The sequence below is a fragment of the Vombatus ursinus genome, unplaced genomic scaffold (assembly GCF_900497805.2).
Source record: "Vombatus ursinus unplaced genomic scaffold, bare-nosed wombat genome assembly UNPS02014830.1, whole genome shotgun sequence".
NCBI lineage: Eukaryota > Metazoa > Chordata > Mammalia > Diprotodontia > Vombatidae > Vombatus > Vombatus ursinus.
In genome coordinates, this window is record NW_020954608.1 from 28022911 (window position 1) to 28049163 (window position 26253).

General features: G+C 39.0%; 1 protein-coding gene across 3 annotated transcripts in view; it reads left to right on the forward strand.

The window, feature by feature from the left end:
- The window catches only part of FRMD4A (FERM domain containing 4A), a 352592-nt gene that overhangs the window by 70689 nt on the left and 255650 nt on the right, over positions 1–26253 (forward strand). For all 3 annotated transcript variants that reach the window (XM_027838551.1, XM_027838548.1, XM_027838550.1), the window contains exon 2: positions 25212–25277. In XM_027838551.1, coding sequence (XP_027694352.1) covers positions 25212–25277 — 66 coding nt within the window. The remainder of the gene's footprint in view (positions 1–25211; positions 25278–26253) is intronic.

The following is a 26253-nucleotide window of genomic DNA, read 5'->3' on the forward strand; positions in this document are numbered from 1 at the left end:
GTAACCAGAGGCCCAGCTACTTTTTTAGCATACAACGCTTAGAAGCAAGAAAGTTGCTACCTAATACATGAGGAAAGTTCCAAGATGAGATCCACTGTGTGGCAGTCTCTTGCACAGATGGACTTAATCAATGTTTGGATTGAATTCAATGATCCTTCTCTACTGTCACAGCAGCCAAGGCTGAATTAATAGACATAGCTATAGATATGATGTCCAGAAGGAGGAAAAGGTTTATTTCTGAGGTTTGTTTGTTTGTTGTTGTGGTTGTTCAGTCATGTCTGATTCTTCCTGACCCCACGGACAGTAGCATACCAGCCTCTGGTATCCTCTACTATCTCCTGAAGTCTGTTCAACCTCATGTTCGCTGTTTTGATGATACTATCTATCAATCTCATTCTCTGCAGTCCCCTTTTCCTTTTTGCCTTCCATCTTTCCCAGCATCAGGGTCTTCTCCAAGAAGTCCCTTCTTTTCATTATGTGGCCAAAGTATTTAGGCTTCAGCTTCAGTATTTGTCCTTCCAATGAATAGCCTGAATTAATTTAAGTATTGACTAATTTGATCTCCTTGCTGTCCAAGGAACTCTCAAAAGTCTTTTCCAATGCCACATTTCAAAAGTGTTGATTCTGCAGAGCTCAGCTTTCATTATAGCCCAGCTCTCACAGCCATACATACATTACTGCTGGAAAAACAATAGCTTTGACTATACAGAGGACCTTTGTCAGCAAGGTGATGCCTCTGCTTTTTAGGATGCTGTCCAAATTTGCCATAGCTTTTCTTCCAAGAAGCAAGCTTCTTTTAATTTCATGGCTATAGTCATCATCTGCAGTGATCTTTGAGCCCAAGAATATAAATATAATAAATAAATATGTGAAATACATTACCCATCCATAGTTTCATTGAGTTATGCAAGCCCCTCATCCTTGATAAGGCAGTGATCTGGGAGGAAATTCCCAAAGTGCTCAGCCCTCGTGAAGCCACACAGGGAGGACTGTTTTTGCTCTTTGGGCTCCAGAATTTTAGGAAGGACCATCCTTGAACACATCCAGGGGAGGACCACTGATATTAGTGAAGAAACTGTAAAACATGGTCTTGTGTAGATTGAACATTGGAACTGGAGATTTTGACCTAGCAAAGAAAAGATTTGAGAGGTAGAGAAACATGTTATCTGCCTTCAATCGTTTAAAAGTCTGTCATATGGGAAAGGGATTAGATTGGTTCTACTTGGCCTCTGAAACAGACCTAGAAACAATGTGCAGAAGCTGCAAAGAAGCCGATTTCAACTTAATGTAAGTTCTAAATGTTAGTGAAATGGAATGCCTCAGGAGGTAGTGAGTTCACTATCACTGGGGATCTTCAGGTGTGGGCTAGAGAATCACTTGTCAAAGCTGCTTTAAATGAGGAGAGTCACTTTACCTACCCCACTTAATAGGAAAATTCAGCTATTTTTAGCAAAAAAGAGTAACCAGAGGCGCAACTAGTTTTTGAGCATACAGAGTTTAGTAGCAGGGTGCATGTAGTAAATATCTAATATGTGATTATTAATTAATAGAATAATGGTATAAACTGACATAGCCCTTTACAATTTGCAAAAGGTTTTTTATATATTATCTTAATTTTTGCCTCAGAATGGCTCTGTAATGTGGGTACAATAGGTACCTATCCCTTTTTTTTTCAGCTAAGTAAACGGAGTCACAAGGGTTACATAGTGTCCCACTGGTCATATCTCTACAAAATATCAGGGCAAGATTCTTTGAAATTTAGAATCTAGGAAAGTTGGAAGGAGATACCTTTGTGTAAAATATATAACCTTCCTTTGAAAACACAAATCTGAAAGGGATATTAGAGGTCATCTATTCAGGTGATATCAAATTATAGAAATGGATCCCTGCAGACTGCATATTGACTTTTTAGAAAACCACAAATTAGCATTAACCATGTTGCATTTTATTTTTATTTAATTTGTTAAACATTTCCTCATTATATTTTATTCTAGTCAGCCAGGAGTTCTGTGTCCCCTGCCTTAACCACCTGGTTGGCCCCAAATTTGAGACCTCTGATCTAATCCATCTAGTTTTACAAATGAAGAACTAGGGCCCAGAAAGCTAAGTAACTTCTCCCAGATCACAAGGGTAGTACACAGCTAGGTAGAATTTGATGAGGTATAAAGGTTTAGGGATGCATGATACACGTGGATCCTGCCCAAAAGAATTCAACCCAAGCCTTATTTCAGCCAAAGACAAGGTTTATTAAAGATCCGCCATGTTAGCCAGACTCTTAAGGAATCTGAGCACCTGTGAGCTATTGGCTAGATTGTAAAAATCTGAGCAGTAGCTAGAATCCGAGCACCTTAATGGAGATGAGATGGACCTTATATACAGAAAGACTGTATCTTTAAGGGATCTAGGAGTGGCCAAATAGTCTTCAGGAATTGTGAGGAGGACCTGGACCACATGGCCAAGGGAGAATGGAGCTTAGATAGGATTAAAGGTGGGAAGTGGCTGGGGAGGTAAGACAATGGAGGGCTAGGAACAGAGAATTGGGAGATTGGGTGTAGGAAAAGTCAGTTGATGGTATTATACCTTTTGAGGCTTCCCTGATCAAGTAAGAGAATTCAAGGACCGTACAAGGGTTTTCTAGGGCCCTTAGACAAATGGGACCCATTGGGGTCAGGGGCAAAGGTCTTGGCTTGGGCCCATGCCCCATCAGAATTCAGAAGCCTAACCCAGAAATACTTGAAGAAAAAAAATTGATTTCACATAGTGTGAGTGGCAGAAGAGAGATAGATGTTTCTTTACTCAAGCAGTGCTCTGAGATTCTTTACTGCGTCAAATAATTCTTGGTATTAAGTTCTTTCATAGGTGTAGCAATTGACCTAAAAAAAACCCTACCCTTTGGGGTAGATGATGTTAGGAGCAGTAAAGAAACAAGAACAGGGAAGAAATTCTAAGATCAAAAATAACTCAAAGCAATTAAGTTGTTTTACATGTGTGTATATATATATGTATATGTGCACGTGTATACACATATGTGTTTGTCATTGTCATATATCAGTAATATATGCACCTACATCGATAGACAAACTTGCAAATGCCAGTGGTATCCAGTATGGCCTAGTAGATAGAGTGATGTAGGGGCAGCTGAGTGGGGCAGTGGACAGAGCACCAGCCCTGGATTCAGGAGGACATGAGTTCAAATCCAGCCTCAGACACATAACACTTACTAGCTGTGTGACCTTGGGCAAGTCACTTAACTCCATTGCCTAGCCCCCCCAACAAAAAAAAAAGAAATATTAAATGTTAGAGCGATATTGTTGTTATTGTTTGTCCTTCTCAAAGAGAACCATGATATTAGGGAGGTGATACCATTCACTTGGTGATACCAAGTGAATTGGATTTAAGTGAGGAAGGGCTATGCAAAGTCACCAGCTTCACTTTCTCCTCTGGAGCCATCTGGGACCAGTGGCAAGATATAGATCAAGACGACTGGAGATGGGGCAGGATGCAGTGGGGGACCTTGGCCTTTTTAAGCTAAGGTCTTTTAACAAGTCTCTGTGTGACTGAGGCAATGCTCATTCAGTGATTAAGGCTAGGTAAGAAATGAGACAAAGAATGGCCTCTTTTACCTAGTAAAAAAAAAAATCATTTAGGAGGGAAAGACCCTTGGGGTTTCTGGGCAAAACAGAAACAATTGTTTACATTCATTCTGAGCCAATCAGTGCCCTAACAATAACCAAGTGGGACTTGGCCTGGGACCTATTGTTGGCAGATCTAGGTGAACCTGAGTGATTTGGCTTTAAGGCTGGGTCCTTAAGAAAAAAAAAGTTTCAGTGTTCAAAATTTGCATTCTTTTGGGCAGAGCACCCACTGGTAAGGGTGTGATAGAGCACTATGCTTAGAGTAAAGAAGACTTTGTTTCAAATATTGCCTCTGATATTTACTAGTTGTATAAGCACCGACAAGGCAATTATCATCTAAGCCCCAGTTTCCTCCTCTATAAAAGGGGTATGGTACTTTTAATACCTTCCTCATAGGGTGACTGTGAAGATCAAATCAGAAAATGTGTGTAAAATACTGCACAAACCTTAAAACACAATATACATGTCAGTTATTATTATACTTATCATTATGTTGCCACCTGATTCCAGGTTTCAACAGTGTAGCCTATGAGGGAAATGTTTCCTTGTCTAGCCTTAACCTCTCTCCTGACCTCCGCTTTCACATCTTCAACTGCCTATTCAACTGCCTATTCTGCAGGCATTTCACACTTAATTGTCCAAAACCAAACTTGTTATCTTTATCTAGCCTATTCCAAACCACCCTCTTACTGATGAAAGTACTAACTTTCTGATGTGGTCTAGAGGTTAGGGGTCCTGACCGAAAGAATTCGACCCAAGCCTTCTTGCAGCCAAAAACAAGGTTTATTGAAGATTCACCATATTAGCTAGACTCTTAAGGAATCTGAGCATCTATGGGCTATTGGCTAGATTCTAAGAATCAGAGCATCTTCATGGAGACAAGATGGACCTTATATACAGAAAGATTGTGGGAGGGATCTAGGAGTGGCCAAGTAGTCCATGAGGTAATAGAATTACCAAGGGTGGGAAATGGAGCCTAGGTGGGACCAAGGGTGGGAAGTGGCCTGGGGCCATAGGGAGGCAAGACACTGGAGGGGACATTGGGTGTAGCCACAATGAAATGCCAGTTGATGGGATTACAGCCTCAGGGGAATGCCAGAGATTTGGCCACGTGGGAAAGTCCAGGGTTTTTCCTTTCTGGGGCCCAGATTCCAACCCCATTACTTCCACTCAGTAACTCAGATTCAAACCCTCTCTCACCGCCGAAATCCAATTTGTTGCCAAATTCTGTAGATTTTACCTTCACAACTTCTTGTACATGGCCCCTTTCCTTTAACATCACAACCATCCTGGCACAGACCCTCATCACCTCACTCCTGGACTATGGCAATATCTTACTGGTTGTTCTGTCTTCCTGACATCTCTCCCCACTCCAATCAATCAATACTCTACTCAGCTGTCAAATTGATCTTCCTAAAATAAAAGTTGGAGCACATCATTCCCTTTATTCCAGAAACTCTCCTGGCTCACTGTCACCTCCAAGATGAAATATAAAATCCTGTTTGGCGTACAAAGCCCATCAAAACCTGGCCCCTCCTTATCTTTTCAGTCTTCTTATGCTTTGCCCCACCATGTTTTATTTAGTACTTAGCACAGTATCTGGTACATAGTAGACATTTAGTAGTGTGCTTGTTTCCTTCCCCTTCTCTTCCCTTCCATGTACTCTGTAATCCAGGGACACTGGCCTCCTTGCTGTTCCTAGTGTCAACTTCTTACAGAGTTTGTTCTAAGGAAAACAAATAAAATTAGGTTGTGTGTCCATGATATCATTTCTCTCAAGCTGACTTGACATGCACTGTATGAGAGTTACAGTGCAGAACTGGTTAATTTGGGGGTTGGGGTACAGAGTTATATGCCCTCTGAAGAGTAGGTGTTCCCAAGAGGTGCTAATCAACTCTGACTGGTCAACACACTGGGAGGTGGGCCATATTAAAATGAGGGTATTGAGTATAAGACCTCAGTTAATCCTGGTACAATACCTTTTTTTTTTGTTTTTTGTTTTTTGTTTGTTTGTTTTTGGCTAGGCAATGGGGTTAAGTGACTTGCCCAGGGTCACACAAATGTCAAGTGTCTGAGATCAGATTTGAACTCTGGTCCTCTTGACTCTGGGGCCATGCTCCATCCACTGTGCCACCTAACTGCCCCCAACAATACCTTTTCAACAGGGGCTGACATCATCTGGCAATCATTCTACTTCCTTACTGAGGAAATACCTGTTCTATCAGACCACCCTAAGCCTTCCAGGCTGAAAAATCTGTCTCCACGCAAGCCTGAGCAGATTAAATCAATTCTCTCATTATCAGTAATGTCCTAGTGTAGAACTTCAGAGCAGGAGGATGGTTTGGGGTGGGGGGGTGGTAGGAGGGGAAGGGTGGCTGGAGAAACACTGACAATCATTTTTCACACTAACACACAAAATTCCCTTTCCTGACTACAAGCCATTTTCACCAGTGGTCACCATGGAACTCTATCTCTATCTCTGGGCCTCCTGGTTTCTCTGGCCTCCTGCAAGTCTCAACCAAAATCCCACCTTTTCCTAGAAGCCTTTCCTGATTTCCCTTAATTCTAATGCATTCCCTCTGCTTGTTATCTCTAATACATCCTGTATGTGGTTTTCATATTGTCTCCCCCATTAGGCTGTGAGCTCATTGAGAGCAGAAACTGGTTTTTGCCTTTCTTTGTATCCCCAGAGCTTAACACAGTGCCTGGCACATAGCAAGTGCTTAATCAATTTCTGTTAAATGGCCAATTCACTTGGCATAATATTTTCATAAGCATTCATTACTTCCAATTTTTCCATGATTCCCATAGATGTCAAGTAAATGAAATATTTTTTAATTGTTATTTGTTTATATTTTACTCCATGCCTTTGTTGTGGTCCTCCTCCCTCCTCTTCTTCATTGTTATCAACAAGCTATTTACTTGTTGAAGCACCTACTTATGAATAGAGATGGACAGACTGTCATTTAGAGCTGGCCCTTCTGCAGAGATAAATTAGGCACCATTCCTGCCCTCATGAAACTTAATAGACTGGTAAAAGGAGTTTGCCATAGTTGATGATTTTTCAGTTATTGTTGTTCAGTCACGTCTGACTCTTTGTTACTCCATTTGGGATTTCCTTGTCAAAGATATTGGAGTCGTTTATCATTTCTCTCTCCAGCTCATTTTACACATAAGGAAACTGAGGCAAACAGGGTTAATGACTTGCCCAGGGTCATAGAGCTAGTAAGTGTCTGAGGTTGGATTTGAACTCGGGAAGATGAGTCTTACTGCCTCCAGGCCTGGCACTCTATCTACTGCACCACTTAGCTACCCCTCATCTTTCATAGTCCTTCCTAAATGTATCCCTACAATTCTGTGGCAACCCTTTTTTCCTTTCCAAACTGTATTTCTTCAGAAGGTGCCATAAATTGTGGTGTCTTGATTCACTTCTTACTTTGCATTTCCCTGGAATTATTCCATTCTCCCACCTAACTCAGCAAATACTTATTAAACACATACTTTGCAAAGGGTACTGTACTATGTGCCAGGGACACAAAGATGAAATCAAACATAATCTCAGTCCTCAAGATGTTGTAATCTCAGACGAGAGAGAGGAAATGTACATCAATACCATAATATAAAGTAGATAATATAAGTACCATGAAGTTCACATATAATACTCTAAGAAACTGCAAGGAAGTCAGATCACTGCCAGCTAGGTGGATCAAGGAAATCTTCAAGGAAGGGCTGATACATGAGTTGAGTCTTGACAGAAGGAAAACATTTTAACACAACAAGATAGGGATGGGTTTAGGTGTCAACCCTAAACATGGAGAACTGTTTCAACAAAGGCATAGCATCAAAAGACAGCAAGATGAGAATGTGAGTGAGTAGGAATAAAAAGGGCATGAGGAATACTACTATGATAGAAGGGGCTGGAAAAGTGGGTCAGAGACACATTATAGAGTGCCTTAAATGCCTAGCTAAGGAGCCCATACCTGTCAGCAGTCTCCTCTTCCTGTTCCGTCTTCCTTCTCTTTTCTTCTTTAAGCTTCTGTGTCATGAAGTCAGAGTTTATGGTTGTTCAAAATACATCTGTAGGGCAGGACCAGCCTAGCATACCCATAAAAGGATGACAAATGTCACATCAACATAAATGGTTTCCACCTGAGGGTATTATGTCAGGTGGAGAAATTGTAAGCAGCTTCACATATAAAAACTGATAACATATGAGCAAAATGAGATCTATGGAAGTAGAGAATGACTTTGCTAAGATGGAAGAGAGATTTAAATTGAATCTTCCCTAAAAAATTCTCACTGAAAAAAAAAAAGAATCCATTGTAACTTTACCTATCACACAGTTCACTCAGAGAAGGTATAGAGACCTTTTATATAAGTAGAAATAATAACAGTGTTGACAACAGTAGCATGTATTTGTGTATCACATCATAGATTAGAAAGTATTTTCTTTTCCATAAAAGTTTAGGAGCTAACTAGCTAGTGCTAATATCATTATCCTTATTTTACAAATAAGCAAACTGAGGCACTAAGGACACTAAGTACCTCCTCCAAGTTCACAGAGTGACAGAAAGGAAACTTGAAACTATGTTGTCTAATTCCAGATCCAAGACCATTTTCATTATGTCATGTGACCGGCTAGTAGAATGTAATAAATAGTTATGGGCTTGAGGTCAGAAAGACCTGCATCCAAATACCCTCTCCGTTGCTTACTGGCTGACTTGCCATAGGAGGTGCTTAATTGATTGATTGCTTTGGTATTGCCTCAGGCACTACCTGACTTTAAGATCCAAGGCAAGTCACTTAATCTCTTAGTGCCCCAAAGCACCTTTCTAAAACGGTAAATTGTAGAATAAATACCAATTTACTGTTAGAGGGAGTTTCCTCACCAGGTGTAGCTTCCTTCCCCACAAAAAATAGAAGGTTGAGATTCTCATTCAGGTATGCTGTCTTTCATTTATTGGACCTTTACTCAATTCTGTGAGCCATACTGAGAAACAAAAACTTTGTCATTCACCTGTCCCTTCCATCTGATTTAATATTTCTGGATTTTCTTATACCAATGTATTGCATCATAGTCCCAGCTGTAAGTCTTCATTCATTCATTTATCTATTTATTTATTCATTCATCCATCCATTGATTTAACTGATTATTTATTTATTTATACATACTTAAACCTAAAAATTCATAATTCCAGTAATGTTTAAATAGAGCCTTACCATCTGCCCTGCCTTTGCACTCTAAGGATCTTTGGGCCTTACTACATGACCTGCTGTTGTGCCCCCTAGACTCCTGAACATTACCATCTGCCCAGCAGCTGAACCCTTAAGACCTTGGGACCCTGCCATATGCCCTGCTACTGTACCCTATAAACTACTATGCCCTTCCATTCACCCTGTAGCTGACCTCTGTATTTTCTCTCCCTCCATTTAAGAATGGGAGCTTTTTGAGAGCTGGGACTATCTTGCCTTTCTTTTTGTAACTAGTGCTTAGCACATAGTAAACATTAGATTTTTTTCCCCCTCATTCATTCAGCCAGTTAATACCACTGCCACTTGTCAATGTTTAAAAAAAAAAAAGGTAGAAGCAGATGTTCTACTTTGCCACTTGTCTCATTTGTTAAAGTCTATGAGGTGAAAAGCAAGAACCTGGGAATTTTAAATGGATCCCAACCACAAAGAAAAAAAAAATCTTTGTTTCTTCTTTAGTGAAACCTGCCCAAACCATACACTCTATTTCACCCTCTCCCTCTTTTTCTTTGTTGAATCTAATGTAATAATTGCCTCCTGCCAATATCTTTTAGGAATTGTTTTGTTTCCAGTTACGATATTTGATCTGAGTCACAGAGAGATGTAATATCTTTGTCTATAACTACTAACTAATGAAATGTCCCCTGGATAGTCTTAGAACTGTCATTGGCTCTGGCTCCTGCCTATTAAGACACTGATTTGTTCAGGGTGATAGGATATATACCCCTTTTACAGAGTAGGAGTGGGCATGGTGGTTTGGGACTACCTCTTTGGGGGGTGCTTTATCTTTTGCCTTCCCTCCCTTCAGTCCCTATTTGCTCATCATTGCACCCACCCCCAATGCAATCAAAACGTTTTTGGCAGCAAACTTAGTATATTGTTCTGTGAAGTTTTACACTCTCTGGTGTTAATTTAGCAGGAGACTGACCCATGAGCAGGCTATTCTAGAGCCTCGTGTGTAGGTCTCCAAGCAATGTCTGGAAAGGTTTAAAGGATTCTCCCAGCCAATGTTTAAAGTCTCAGACAAGATGAATGGAGTGGAGGGAATCTGCCAATGTAGTTCATGTAAGAATGTGAAGCCACTGCCAGCCCTGCTCCAGAGGAATTATATCCAAAGAAATCAACTATGTAAATATTTGGGCAGCAGTCTCCAGCTGAGATTTACTGCTCTGTATGGATGTCAAAGGTAGATGTAAAATCCTTCCTTAATGCAGAACACTAAGAACCCCAGTGCTCTTGCAGCAACTTTTTTTGGAAATTTGTTTTATGCTCTTCTGAGCTGGAATTAGGGCTGACCACCCTCATGGGTCTGATTGTTTTCCAGATTTCCATCTAGCTGCCTGTTCTCTGGATCTGCTCTGCTATTATAATGCTTCAAACCTGATTCAAGGAAGATAATCTTTTTTAAATTTTTTAACATTTTTATTTAAAGTTTGGAGTTCCAAATTCTATTTCCTTTTCTCCCCACCCCCCACCCCCTACCAGACAGTAAGCAGATATAGGTTATACATGTGCAATTGTGTAAAACATTTTCATGTTAATCATTTTGTAAAAGAAAACTTGAATGAAAGAAAACAAATGAAAGAAAGTGAAAAATAGCAAACTTCAGTCTGTATTCAATCAATATCAGTTTTCTCTCTGGAGGCAGATAGTATGCTTCATCATTGGTCCTTTGGGATTGTCTTGGATCATTGTATTGCTGAGAATAGCTAAGTCATTCACAGTTCTTCAAACAATATTGCTATTACTGTGTACAGCTGTTCTGGTTCTCTTCAGTTCACTATGCATCAGTTCATGTAAGTCCAGGTTTTTCTGAAGTCATCCTGCTTGTCATTTTTTACAGCACAATAACATTCCATTGCAATCACATACCACAGCATCTTTAGCCATTTCTAACTGATGGACATTTCTTTGATTTCCAATTCTTAGCTACTACAAAAAGAGCTGCTATAAATATTTTTGTACAAATATGTCTTTTTTTTTGGATGTCTTTGGAATATAGACCTAGCAGTGGTATTGCTGGATCAAAGGGTATGCACAGCTTTATAGCCTACTGGGCCTAGTTCCAAACTGCTCTCCAGAATGGTTGAATCAGTTCACAACTCCACCAATAGTGTATTAGTGTCCCAGTTTTACCACATCCCTGCTTTCCCACATCCCTTTCAACATCCAATATTTTCCTTTTTTGTCATAATAACCACTCTGATAGGTGTGAGGTGTTACCTGGCATTGTTTTAATTCGCATTTCCCTGATCAATAGTGATTAGAGCATTTTTTCACATGACTATAGATAGCTTTGATTCCTTTGTCTGAAAACTGCCTGTTCGTGTCCTTTGACCATTTATCAATTGAGAAATGACTTGTTTTTTTATAAATTTGACTCGGTTTCCTATGTATTTGAGAAATGAGGCCTTTATCAGAGATACTTATTGCAAAAATTTTTTTTCCCTGTTTTCTGCTTTCCTTATAATTTTGGTTGCATTGGTTTTGTTCATGCAAAAACTTTTTAATTTTATATAATCAAAATTATTTATTTTACATTTTGTAATGTTCTCTATATCTTCTTTGATCCTAAATTCTTCCATTATCCATAAATCTGACAGATAAACTATTCCATGTTCTCTTAATTTGCTTATGGTATCACCCTTTTTGTGTAAATTGTGTACCCATTTTGACCTTATCTTGGTGTACAGTGTGAGATGTTGGTCTATACCTAGTTTCTGCCATACTGTTTTCCAGTTTTCCCAGCAGCTTTTGTCAAATAATGAGTTTTTGTTCCAAAAGCTTGGATCTTTGGGTTTATCAAAGACTAGATTGCTTTGGTCATTTACTATAATGTAATTTGTACCTAATCTATTCCACTGATCCACTACTCTGTTTGTTAGTCAGTACCAGATTGTTTTAATAATTACTACTTTATAATACAGTCTGAGATCTGATATGGCTAGACCACCTTCTTTCGCAATTTTTTTTCCCATTGATTCCCTTTACATCTTTGAGCTTCTGTTCTTCCAGTTGAATTTTATTATTATTTTTTTCTAACTTTATAAATAATTTTTTGATGGTTTGATTGGTATGGCACTGAATAGATTAATTTAGGTAGAATTGTCATTTTTATTATATTGGCTTGGCCTACCCATGAGCAAATACTATTTTTTCAGTTGTTTAAATCTGACTTTATTTGTGTGAAAAGTGTTTTATAGTTGTGTTCATATAGTTCCTGGTTTGTCTTGACAGGTACACCCCACCAGGAAGATACTCTTTTTCTTTTTTTTAAAGGAAGATATTTTTAAAAGAGTGAAAGATTGTAATGCTTCTTTTCAAATCTGTTATAATTAGAAATCTGTATTCATTGTCCTTTGGGGCAATGAGGCACATTATGGTTGTGCTGATATTTTCTGGCAAATTCCAAAATGTCCAAATGAGCATAACAGCTCACATTTATATGGAACCATAGAGTTTACAAAGTACTTTCCTCACAACTATCCAAGAGTTCATGGCTTTAGAATCTGGATTCCAGGCCTTCTGACTCCAAGTCTGAAAGGCATGGTTTAATGGAAAGAATGCTAGAGTTAGAGTTGGGTGAACTTGAATCCCTGTTGGTACTCTTTTTTGTTTAATTGTTTCAGTTATGTCTGACTCTTCATGACCCCATTTGGGGGTTTTTTTGGAAAAGACCACTGGAGTGGTTTGCCATTTCCTTCTCCAGTTCATTTTATAGATGAGGAAACTGAGGCAAACAGGGTTAAATGTCTTGTTCAGGGTCACATAGCTAGTATCTGAGACCAGATTTGAACTTAGGTGTCCTGACTCCAGGCCCAGCACTCTGTCCACTGTGCAACCTAGCTACCCCATTGGTACTCTTACTAGCCATGATTCCCTAAACAAATCACCTCCCCATGTCTCCATTTCCTCCTCTGTAAAATGGGTGTAATAATGTTTGTACTATCTACCTCACACGGTTATTGTGAAGAAAATGCTTTGCAAACCTTAACATGCCTTTAAAACTGTGAGTTATCATTAAAGTGATCTTTCATTACACCACAATGGCTAGGAGACTAGCTGCCTGAATGGTTTGAGGAAGCTGTTTTAAAACTGTGGTTCAGGGGATTCCAAAGATCACTGTAAGGACCTTATGTATGGAATGTGGTACCACTTATCCCGAAAGAAAAAGGAACAAAATGAACACAAATCAAATAGTTTCTGGGAAGGAAAACCTGTCCCCTAACAATGCTTACTTATGTGGCAGAATGCACTCACTGCCAATGACCACAAATTGTCAGCTGTATGCTGTGTGTGGTTTATGTGGTTATGCAGCTTTCTAGTATGTGAAGAATAGACATGCTTATGTGCACATGCAAGAAGTAGTTTGGGAGGAGGGGTTGTCATATGCACAGTTAGGCAGCTAGGTGGTACAGTGGCTAGAGCAGAACTCTGGGCCTCTAATCAGGCAGACCAGAGTGATAATCCAGCTTCAGACACTAGCTGTGTCACTTAACTATTGCCTGCCTTCAGTTTTCTCATCTGTAAAATGAGGATCATAATAGCATCTACCTCTCTAGGTTGTGAGGATCAAATGAGATAATTTTTGTAAAGTGCTTAGCACAGTGCCAGGCACATAGTAAGTACTTAATCATTCCCTTCCCCCTCGTTCCTGTAAGTCTTATATTAGATCATTACCTTTGGTAATCATGTGAATATGCCTATGTATCATATGTATTATTCCTTCACCACTTCTAGGTATGGGTAACTCGATCTACTCGGGTAGATCATAACTTCTCTACTACCCATTAAACAGTCTGAGGATTGTGTGTCAGAAAATTTCATCACCCTACAGCCAACCTGATGATAAGCCTCTCTGAACCTCTAATAAAAATAACCAGCATTAAAGTTGGCAAAGTACTTTGCATACATTTCCTCGTTTTATCTTCACACCCACCTTGTGATGTAGGTGTTAACATTATCTTCATTTTATAGATGGAGATACAGATGAGGATGGGGCAGGTGGGAAACGAGGGAAGGAAGTGAGTGTGCACAGCTCCCCAAAGAGGGGGCAGGGTCCACAGAGTTGGTGCCCTCACTGCATACAGGAAGACGAGTAGAAGGAAGATTTGAGTGAATAGAATACCATTGTGCTGTAAGAAATGATGAAAGGGTTCCAAAAGGCATGAAAAGACTTAAATGGTGATTCAGAGTGAAATAAGTAGACCCAAAAGAACAATTTATACAATACAACAACATTGTAAAGACAAACACTTCAGAAGGCCTAAGGACTGATCAATGATCAAAGGACTGATGATGAAACATTCTATCTCCCTTGGACAGAGAAGCAATGGACTCAAGATGCAGAATGAGATGTATTTTTAGACATAGGGCAGGAATTTGTTTTGCTCTACTATGCATATTCATTAAAATATACTTTTGGTTTTCTTTCTTTTATGCCAGTGGTAGGGAGAGAAAATAATTCTTTGTAACTGAAAAAAAGAGGACAGAGCTAGTGCTTTCAAAATGATCATCATAGCATTTGTATAGCACTTTAAGATTTGCAAAGTTTTATGTATGTGTGAATATATATGTATGTGTGTATATGTATATTGGCTTTATGCCTTTTATAGATTTGATAGCTATTGCTTGAACATCTTCATCTAGTGATTCATTTATTTTTTGTAATTGAAGGTAATCAGACTAAGGAGTGATCCCTGTGGAATGCCACTAGAAACCTCCTTCCAGGTTGCCATCAATTAATTTATATTCAAGTGTGGTTGTTTAGCCAACTATGGATCCACTTATCTTTTATCCAATCTCTCCCTCTCCCCATCATTGGCACAGGACTGCCCAGCATGGCATGCCCTCATTAAAGAAGGCACTGTGCTCTATGAGCAAAGCAGAATTGAAGTAGCTCAAAAGAAACGTGAGATGTGCAAATTTAGAGAATGCACTCCAAATGTTCACATGGGCTATTTGTGCCCTACCTGTGGTGGAGCATTCTGAGCTCATATTGGTTTGGTCAGCCACAGTCAGACACACTCACTGTAGCTTGACTCTAAGGTAGTGATGTCATTTTGGTCCTCTTTGAGAAAGAAGGAAAATAACCAACTCCATCTTGTCCAAAAAGATAACATAAGAGATTTTCTCAAAATTTTTGCTGAAATCAAGTGACACTATGTACACCATTTTCGAGTGACCGTTCAGAAAGAGAATAAAGCTATTTTGACATTTTTTTCCTAGTGAATCCATGCTGACCCCTAATTATCACTGATTTCTAATTGCTGATTAATATATTCTAAAATTAATATATTCTAGAATCTTCCAGGAATCGACACCAAGCTTGCCAATATACAATTTCCATAATCGCATTGTTTCCTCTTTTCGGAATAATATTTGACTGTTTTTATATTTTTGACAGTGGGATATGATTTCTCAAATTACTGACAGTGGTTCTACAGTCATTTCTATTAATTCTTTTCAGACTCTGGAGTGTAATCATAATTTGAATTCATTTAATTTGGGTAGGCATCTTCTCATATTGTTTCATTTGTCCTGGACTCCAATTCCTTCTTAACCCCATTTGTCCTACCTTTTACTTGTTAAAGAATATGGAAGCAAACTAGGATTTGGATAGTTCTTTTTTTTTTTTTTTTTTTTGTCCAGTGTAGTATAAATGTGTGGTATTTAGAGTGTGACTTTGGAGTCAGGAAGGATTTTTTTTTATTAATCCACCCTCTGACACATGGTAGCTGTGTGATCCTGAGGAAGTCATTTAAGATCTCTCTAAAACTGTATATTTCTGATGAGTTGCCAATTTGCATTAGTGGAGGGAGTTTCTACACTAGGAGTATCCACACAGGGAATTCCTGTACTGATGATATCACAAAGTTTGGCCAAAAAAAAAATTAACATTATACTATAAGCCTCAAGCAGTGATTGTTCTTGCTCTACATATAAGCTTTAAAATTGTCTTTTTATGGCACTTAGCTTTTTTCTACAAATGCATGTGATATGTGTGTATGTGTACACATAAGCTACTCAAGTAAAATTAATTGTAAATCAGATGAAGATAAAAGATTTTTTTGGGAGGCAGTTTGGGTTAGTTAAATTACTTGCTGAAGGTCACACAACAAATAAGTGTCTGAGGCAGGATTTGAACTGAGGTCCTCTTGATTCCAGGGCCAGGGCTCTAACCACTGCACCACTTAGCTGCCTCAAAGATGAAAGATTGAATGAGCTGTGGATTAACTGCCTCTACCCTTTGCCTTTAAGCTATTATTAGCTTCCTGCCCTAGGGCCTAGATTTTTTGAGAAACATCACTGTCCTGATTTTTACCCATCTCCAAAGTGATTGGGGAAGAAACATGGTACAGTGGTACATGGTACAGCTCTGCCTCAGGAGCTGGTTCAAATTTCTGCTTTGAGGCTTACTACCTATGTGGCCTTGGCCAAGTCACTTCCTTCTGCTTCAGTTTCTTCAACTGTAAAATGAGTCACATAGATCTCTGAGTGATATAGAAACGATTGCAGTAACCACTGTGTTCAAATTTTGCCTTAAATCCTCACTAGATGTGTGACCTTGGATAAGTCACTTACTTTTTTTTTTAGGGTTAGTCTCCTCATCTGTTAAAGGAAGATAAAATGGAGAGAGATTGGATTAGATCTCTTCTAAGGTCCCTTCTAAGTGAAGGGCTATGATCCTATAATCCCTTTGCTTCTCATCACCCATCCTTTGATGAAGGGAAGGGGAAAAGGAACAAGCATTTAATAAACACCTGCCATGTGCCAGGTACTGTGGTGCTTTAGAAATATTAACTATTACTTTAGAAATGTTATCTCATTTGATCCTGACAACAGCCCTGGGAGGTAACTGTTATGATTCTGGCTAAGTGATTTGCTCAGGCTCACACAGTTAAGTAAGTGTCTGAGGCTGAATTTGAACTCAGGTTTTCCTGACTCTAGGTCCAGCACTCTATCTACTTCACCACTTAGCTCTTTCAGCAATATAGTACCTTCTATGGAATCTCCTTTCACTCTTTGATTCCCTAACTAAATTCCTCCCTACTAGTGTCTAGTATATACTAAATACTTTAAGACTGATTGGTTTAATTCTGCTGTCTTCAATCACAATGCCAAGGGTGTTGGCAGTATTAAACCTAGATTGGAAAAAAAACAAAAGCAAAAAGAAACCAAACACCTATATATGTTGGCTTGGATGTAGTCAGAGTGTAGAAAGAATATCGTATGGATATAAAGGAATGAATATCTCTGGAAGATGCTGTTAAATGCAATCATAGAAGTATGATGGCAATGGGGTTAAGTGACTTGCCCAGGGTCACACAGCTAATAAGTGTTATGTGTTTGAGGCTAGATTTGAACTCAGGTCCTCCTGAATCCAGGGCCAGTGCTCTATCCACTGTGCCACCTAGCTGCCCATAAGTATGATGTTTTACATTCATATTTGACAATGGTTCTGAATCCAACTAGGTCCACACAATCTCACATCCCTCCAGGAACTTAAAAGCTAGAAATTAGCACCTCCACTTTTTACAAGTTCAACCGTTATTTTTAAAGATGTGGTATAGTAGAAACCTGAGTGGATTTGAAGTCAAAGAACCAGATTTGAACAAGCTACTTAGTACTGTATCACCTTGAGTAAGTCACCTCTCTGAGTACAAAATTCCTCATCAGTAAAATGAGGGAGTTGGATTTTTATGATCTATGAGAGCCCTTCTAATACTAAATCTTGTGTTCCTCTTGTGTTTAAAGACCTGTTCTAGTTTCTGAGGGAGATATCCTCCCCTATCCTCCAAGAGCTTACAATTTACATGTGGGAGTGCTCATGGCAGTCACTGAAATGTTACTACTGCATGAATAGTGTAGGTTGCCACATTTGGAGTCAGAAAGATGTATTCAAATCCTGCCTTAGATTCTTACTAGATGTGTGACCTTGGACAAGTTACTTAACTTCTTCCAGCCTCAGCTTCCTCATCTGTTAAATGGAGATAATCATACTACCTACTTCCCAGGGTTGTTGGGAAGATCAAATGAAATAACATATTTAAAGTGCCTTGCAACCCTTAAAGTGTTACATAAATATTAGTTAATATTATTGTTGTCTTAATGAAGGGCCTGTTTTCAAGGACCTACATGTCAAAAGGTCACAGCCTTGCTGGTCCAGGAAAAGGTAAATATCTTAAGTCATTGTTCTGTCCACTGGTCTTACGCTCAGTACTGAACCTTGACCTTCCATTTGTGATAGTCATCACATCTGTGCAGCAGCAATCAAGCATACGGGTCATCATCTTCTTTACAATGTTATTCATTGTTATAAGGAAGAAATAATATTCCTCCCTTCCCAACCCCACCCTTCTCCATTACCACAACCCTGACTCACCTCCGTGTCTGGTCCGAGTTTCCGTTCTGAGGGATCACATAAAATCTATTGATGGAGGCCACTTGCTTCACTCCCCAAAGTCTGTCCATTTCCTTTCTTAGCTGCAGGCCCTGGGAGTAATTGTTAATGTTGCTGACCTTCTGCCCTGCTGTTCCATCTGTGGAGGATTGGAATTGATTTCTCCGCTCCTGGAATGTGAAGATGTAAAGCAGGCTTGTGATGTGTCCCCTGAGTGAATACTGTGTCCCCAATAGCAGCAAATCCAAGTGGCTAAAAGATACTGGAGTGGTTTGCCATTTCCTTCTCCAGTGGATTAAGGCAAACAAAGGTTAAGTGACTTTCCCAGGGTCACATAGCTAGTGAGTGTGTGAGGCTGGGTTTGAACTCAGGTCTTGCTGCCTCCAGGCCTGGAGCTCTGTCTAAGAGTACCAGAAAAATTGTGCCAGAGGTCACAAAGCTAAGTGAGACTCAAAGCCAGAATCATGGTGCCTACCGCCCATGCTGTAACCTCCCTATTCAACTCCCATAGCAATCTCCTATCATCTTAGAGCAATGTCGTATCACTTGCCATCAGGTAATATGTTATTCTAATAGTGTGGACAAGACTTCCTGAATATCTTCAGTGTTCCTACAAGTTTGGCCAAAGTCTTCTGTAGGGTCGTGTATTTACCATTGGCTCTTAATTTCCTGAGATCTTTAACTGCTTTATATTTGTACATCCATTTGTTAAAAGCTTCATTGTGATCATTTACAGATTGTGTTCCATATTAGCCCACTTATACATACCCCAAAAGTCTGTGAAGAGATGCGTCCCTACTTGACTTGTATTTTCATTTTGCTAAGAAGGAAGTTGGATTTGTGAGAGGGAAAGTCAAAAGTAGAAGCTCTGGCAATATGCTAGGAAGTTTTAGTCACACCTTCTGAATTTCCTTTTGAGCAATTCCTTTGGTTGGGCTAAGTGGGAGAGTTTGAGTTGCTGATCCAAGACTTCTGGCCTTGCCACAGTGTTCAGTGTCAACTGGGTTTTAATGGACAGTGTATGGAAACCAGGTGCTGAAGGACTGAAGGTTCTGTGTTTAGAAGACAACTTGGATGCTTTGAGGTTTCCATTTCCCATCATGAAATGTGATGTCTTACAATTTTAAAGAAAAAAAAATTGAGGTGGCTAGTCTTACTCTTTATAAATGATTGATTACTAGATTTTCCTGAATGACAAAGCAGAAAAGTTGGATTCACTTTCCTATTTCTTTAAGGTAAGTGCTTTATATTTTTCTCTGTACATTATTGCCTTTTATAAATGTATTGTCAAAAACAGCACTTATGAGTTAGTTCCAAGAGGTAGAGACCAGAGCTAATTTTTAATTTTTGTTATGTGGATCCAAGCACAAATTTCGCTCCCTACTTTTGATACTGATGGCTCAAATAACCTTCCAAATAGGTTTTTTTAACTTGTAGTCTCGTATACATCGTTCTACCTTGCTGTAGTGCCATAGCTGATGCTTTGGCATCAGGAACTCCAAGAAGTATAATAGCAGAGCTGATAGCTGTAGGTATTTTATTTTTTAGAAATTTTACTTCACCCATTGCCTGATTTCTCCAATATCCAAGGCTACTTTTTACTTTTTGAAGGCAATCAGGATTAAGTGACTTGCCTAGGGTCACACAACTTGAAAGTGTCTGAGGCCAGATTTGAACTCAGGTCCTCCTAACTCCAGGGCCCAACGCTACGTTAAAGATCAAATTCTATAATTGATGTGAAAGTGAAGTAAACTATAAATATGAAAGTAAACTATAAACCATAAAGGTACTATACAATTATAAGTTGTGAGAGTATTTTCATAGCCAGATTCAATTTCAATCAGAAATATACGTAGTGGAATTCAAGGAAAAGGGGACATCTACGGAGTAGGCCATAACCAAATAAAAAAAAAGAAATGGGGTGTCTTGTGAAGGATGATGAGTAGAGTGTGTTAAGGGGCCTGAATTCAAATCCTTTCACCTTTCACTTGCATAATTTAGATCAATTCACCAGACCTTTCTTGGACTCAGTTTCCTCATTGGCAAAATGAGGAGTTTAGACTAGATGACCTCTCAGTTTCTTCCAGATCTAAATATAAGAGCAAATAAGCAAGAGGATGGTTTAATTTGTGAAGTGAGGAGGATGTGTTCTTGGTAAAACATGATGGAGATTTGCCAAACCCCAAACTCTATTAAGTCTTTCTACATAGGTAGACCTAGACTTTACAAGGTCTATGCAAAAACACCTTTAAGAAAGTCTTAAGATATCATCTGTTTGCATTCTGTAATCTTGTCCAGAAAAAGCAATCAACACAATAAGCTAGGAAACCCACAGTCATTTTTGAATTGTGAAATTGCTATGCATAAAAGCATCATAATTTCTCATTTTTATTATTTTTGGTAGTAGACTCTAGAGAGAAGTCCTTCTTTGCAATAAAAAGTATTTGAACTACTTAAAATAATTTACTTAAGAAAGGAAAAATCACTCTTTAGGCCACTTTTCTATGGCCACCCCTAGAACTGAGTATAATGTCTTAAGAGCAAAGTAGATAATACAGAAGGGTAGAAGCACAATTTTTAAAATAACTTTTCCTACATGTCCTATAGAACAATAGTGGGCTTGGCACGCCACTGTTTGTTATAGAATTATATTGTAGCAAGACAATTTATGGTTGAAATGGTAACCAGCTGATATTTATAAGAAGACTTGTTTTCCAAAGGATTTCCTTTGAGGGCCATGTCAGAGCTCTGATTGTGCCTGGGTAGCTGAAAATGAAAAGGAAACCAGTATTATTTTACAATTGTTGGTATTCAAAAGAAATTTTGGTATGCCTAGCAACCAAGACAAAGCCAACAGATGGTCATTCATTATTTGTCTACACCCTAGGTTAGTAAATAGGTCTTTTTTCTAAATTGATTGATGTTGAAGGAGCATCTCATTCTGTCCAGTATGGAACAACAAAGTCTACCTTTTGAGTTGGAAAACCACAGAGGTGTTGTCAAAAATACCTTAATCCTGAAAAAAGTTTGAAAGTTCAAAGCTCAGTCTCTGCTTTAGGCCTGTTTCCGTCTTCTGCAAGGGAGGCATTAATACATGGGGGAATCTTTCCTATACCTTGCGAGTTCATGGCTAGACTTCATAAAGGAAAGACTGGACTAACATTAACATCGTAATGCCCTGAAAGTGACCTGCTTAAAACTGCTTTCTGATAGTTAAGGTGAGAGTGCATAGAAAGCTTTTTGTTTTGAGGATTTCCCTCTGCCCTAGCACAGATTAAAAGAAGAGCTTGGGGTAAATGTTCTGAATTCTAGCTTTTGGATTCAATGGCAGAATTCTTACAGACTTTTATCAAAGTCACAAAGTATTAAGTGCTGGCTAATACTTGAGGGAAAGACACATAATTTTTATTAGTATGATAAAATATTTATATGGCACTATTAAGTCCTTCAGACACCAATTTTCCTGTGCTTTTGAAAAAAGTTAAGAATGTGTGAATAAGATACTGTATTAAATCTGTATACACTTAATCCTTTTTGCAATGAGGTGAGTTTTAAACTCTCCAACTTCTGAAGAGAGATGTGTATGCAGTGTTTCTCTTGTCCATTTTTCTTTTCTGGAATGTTCCTGATACTATGAAAAGGGTTTTCAAAATAACATGTTTCTGTTGCTAGTTGCATGTAACTCTGTTTTGCTCTGGGATCTTATACTCCAGTAATCTGGGGTACTTTCTAGCATATGTTGAATTGTTCAAATTCAGAGGGCATACTCAAAGTACCCCCATTATTATTATATCTAGCTATGTTGAATTGCAAAGCTGGGAATTTACTTTTTGGTCATAAGGTGTCATTGGGCTTTCACTCTTATTTAAGAACTCAGGCCCCTAAATCCTTCTGAGTCTCATTGAGTTTCCACGGAGAAATGATGGAAATTAGGCTGAACAATTTTTAGAATCAGATCAACAAATATTTATTGAATGCCCATGATCTGCAGTACAATTTGGCTTCGAGCTTAGGGATCTATCCTCTTGCGCATCACATCTGTCAGAGGAAACAAAGTTTTCTAGGAACAAATGCTTTGTATAGCCAGATGAGAATAGGTTGTCATCCTATTTGGAGACAAATTTAGATTGTGTAACATGACTGGTTTGCTATATTCTTATTCTATTTTATTCTTTTCATTTCTGTTCTCATGATTGTCTGACCTCAACTAATGCCCTTTGTCTCAAAATGCCATGAAAGTAGCAGCTGGATTCTTAAAGACTGCTCAAGTGGTACACATGCCCTGGTGAGGCCTAGCAAGCGAGTCAGACTTGAAGCATGGCTTGGTGATGGACTATCAGACTATTTTTTAAGGAATAGCCTAAGTTTGGAGAAGATATTCTCTAGAAATTTGGAAACCTGGTGATGGTGGTAGTAGTAGTGGTGGTAACGATGAGGATAAGAATAAGGATGATGTTGATGATGATGATGACAATCATTATCATAATTATCAACATTTTTATTTATTTTGTCCACAACAAACTTACGAATACTGTGTGTTCATCTAGCACAGTGCCTGGCACATAGTAGGTGATTAATAAATGCTTATTGATGGATTAGATGATTGCTTGGGGCAGGAAATTAGTTGATTAGGTATGGGACCATTGTGATCTTTATTCATGAAGGTTAGGATTTATCAGTATGCATACGAATCTTTTAAAACATTGAAGTATGACTAAATCTTTCCTTGGTAGGCCCTTTCTTTTTTTTTTCTTTTTGGCAATTGGGGTTAAGTGACGTGCCCAGGGTCACACAGCTAGTAAGTGTCATGTGTTTGGTCGGAGGCTGGATTTGAACTCAGGTCCTCCTGACTTCAAGACCGGTGCTCTATCCACTATGCCTCCTAGCTGTCCCGGTATGCCCTTTCTTGATATAGGTAAGCACTAGGTCACTTATTCAGGATCACAGGAACTTATCCAAGTAAGACAGCCTTTATTTTGTCTCAGATCCTATAGCAAGACAAGGAGACCTTGAGAGGCCCCCATCAGGCTCCTTTGGTGTGGTACCAAGAGATACAGAGTCAGAGGGCCTGGATTTCAAGAACAGTTCTGCTAATTATTCACTATGTGACTTTGAGAAATTCATTTCCATCTCAGTTTCTTTATCTGTCAAACGTGTGTGTGGAGAGAAGATATGTAATCTCTAAGGTCCCTTCTAACCCTAATAATATTTGGCACTTCCGTAGCTCTTTAAGATTCATGAAGTTTTTACATAAATTATGCCATTCAATCAATAACATATATGTGAAGTAGGAGCTATTATCCCCATTTTATTGCTAGAAAAGCTGAGTCTTGCAGAAATTAAGTGATGTTCCCAGGGTCACACATATTGAAAGTGTCTGAGGCAGAATTTGAACCCGGGCCTCTTTGGCATTCCAGAATGCTCTTTACTATACCCCTCTGCCTCCCATATTCTGCCATCTGTCCGAAGAATTAGAGGGATTTCTCATTGGGAGCCCACATAGGTTGGATGGAGTTTCCTTACAGTTGGGCGGTTAATAATGCAGAACAGGAGAGTTATGCATGTGCATTTGCCCCCTTCCCTGATTAGTAGAAAGTAGTTGCTGAAAGGCCAGGTGGGAAGGGGTTAATCAGGCAAGGTTAATCCATCTTGCAGAGTCTCTTCATGTTGGATCAGTCTGGTAAGTCTAAGAAGAAGCATCTGGTAATCAGGGGGGAAAATGATGCATGTTAATGGGGGAAATAAATGGATCTTAGGTGCAGAGACTTATAGATTGGAAAGACACAAAAGAATGAAGGTCAGGTTGACTACGCAGTCCTGTCTCACTGGATTTTTTCTAGTTGGTGAAGGCAAGGCACACAGGTACATTTCATTATCTCCAAGGACCTACTAGTACTACTAAGTAAGGGTAGAGTGAAGACTGAAGGGGTACTTTTATTTCCATTGAATGAAAGAAAAGATTTTTTTTTTTAAGACAATACGTTTGTCAGATGGCCTGGTGGTTGGACTATTCTTGTCTAAGGAGGGCAGGAGATTAAAGAAGCAATGACTATTAGCATCACAAAGATTATCCTTAGTCCACAAACACACACACAGACCCTTTCTCCAGGTGCCTACAGTCGTGTGTGTGTGTGTGTGTGTGTGTGTGTGTGTGTGTGTGTATGCGCACGCGTACATACCTGGTTTGCTGGTCCAAATCTCATTGGTATTGGGTGTTAATGCTATTTTTGTTCTTCACTCTTTTCAGTCATGTCCAACTCTTCATGACTCCATTTGGGGTTTTCTTGGCAAAGATGCTGGAGTGCGGGGGCAGCTAGGTGGCACAGTGGATAGAGCACCGGCCCTGAAGTCAGGAGGACCTGAATTCAAATCCAGCCTCAGACCAAACACTTGACACTTACTAGTTCTGTGACCCTGGGCAAGTCACTTAACCCCAATTGCCTAAAAATAAATAAATAAAAAGATGCTGGAGTGGTTTGCCATTTCCTCCTACAGCTCATTTTACAGATGAGGAAACCGAGGCCAACAGGGTTAAGTGACTTGCCTAGGGTCACATAGCTAGTAAGTGTCTGAATCCAGATTTGAACTCAGGTTTTCCTGACTCTAGACCTGGCACTCAATTCTCTGCACCACCTAGCTGCCCATTAATGCTCTTAGGGTAGTTATTAGTTCTGTTCCTCTGCTTGAATTAAATTGTATTTACTTTTTGGTGTATAAGGTTCTATGTATCTAGAAGAATGAGAGTGCCTTGAGAGTAAGGACTGTTTGGTTTTTTTTTTTAACTTGTGTTTCTAGTGTCTAATACAATACTTTGCTCATGGTAAGAGCTTAATGAATATTGGTTGAATAAGGGAGTAAGGGTGACTATCTGAAAGCTTCCAAGGCTTTTGAAAAGCTCATGATTCTGACTCTTTTTCTCTTAGATGACGGAGGGGCGCCGGTGTCAAGTTCATCTACTTGATGACAGAAAGCTGGAACTACTAGTACAGGTAAATTATTTTGGTTTATTTTTAAGAGTTTTCTTTCTTAATGAAATTTTTGAAAATCTAGTTTTCAACCTATTTCCAAGTAGGGGAAAAAAATCTTGTTTTTCAAATGTATTCTCTCTAAAATACATGGCCAGGACATACTAGTGGTGAAATTCTGATTGAGTTCTCCCCCGCTTCCATTTTGATGCTAGTTAAACTATTGTAGACAGATGTATATCTGGACTGATGTTAAATAAAAGTCCACCACAACTATTAGCAAATCTTTTTATTATAACTACTCCTACTACTTGGAAGATTTTCCTCATACCTAGCCCTAAATGCCTCCTGCTTCAAGTTAAGCCAATTTGTTCTTTCATGTTAAATGTGGATGGAAAACAGCTGTCAGCATTCTCCACTTGTCTTCACATATTTTATAAAGACAATTAGCTGCTCCCTTTGTTTTCTCTTTTTTAAGAATATTTTTGTATTCATCCCTCTAAAAAAGCTCAACATTCTCTCGGTATTTTACATCTGGGAAAATTCAGATCCAGAAAATGAATATTGCATAAAAGAGAACAAATTGATGTCTGGTAAGTCAGAAGTGAAATTAGAACTATTCCGCCCCCCCACCCCCACCTTCACCCCAAGTCCCTGGTTTCTAGTTCAGACTTCTTTGGAAAATCCATTCATTTTTTCAGAGTCCTAAAAAATAGTTAGATCTTCAGACCTGAGTGTATAACTAAAACTTTCAAGAGTTAGTAATTTCCTGGCTTAACTCTATTTTTTGCTCTGGATTGGAATTGTATGCAAATGAATATTGGATACCCTATTGCCAACTTTCCAGCTAAGATTCTTGTGGTGTTACTGTGTGGCATTTCATCATCTATCATATTTCACCACTGCAGTGACTATAGTGTGTCAGTGGGTTAAAATTATGCCTTTTACCATTCATTGACTTTGGAAAAAGCTCTGGGCCCCTTCTTAGGGTGGGAGGTGG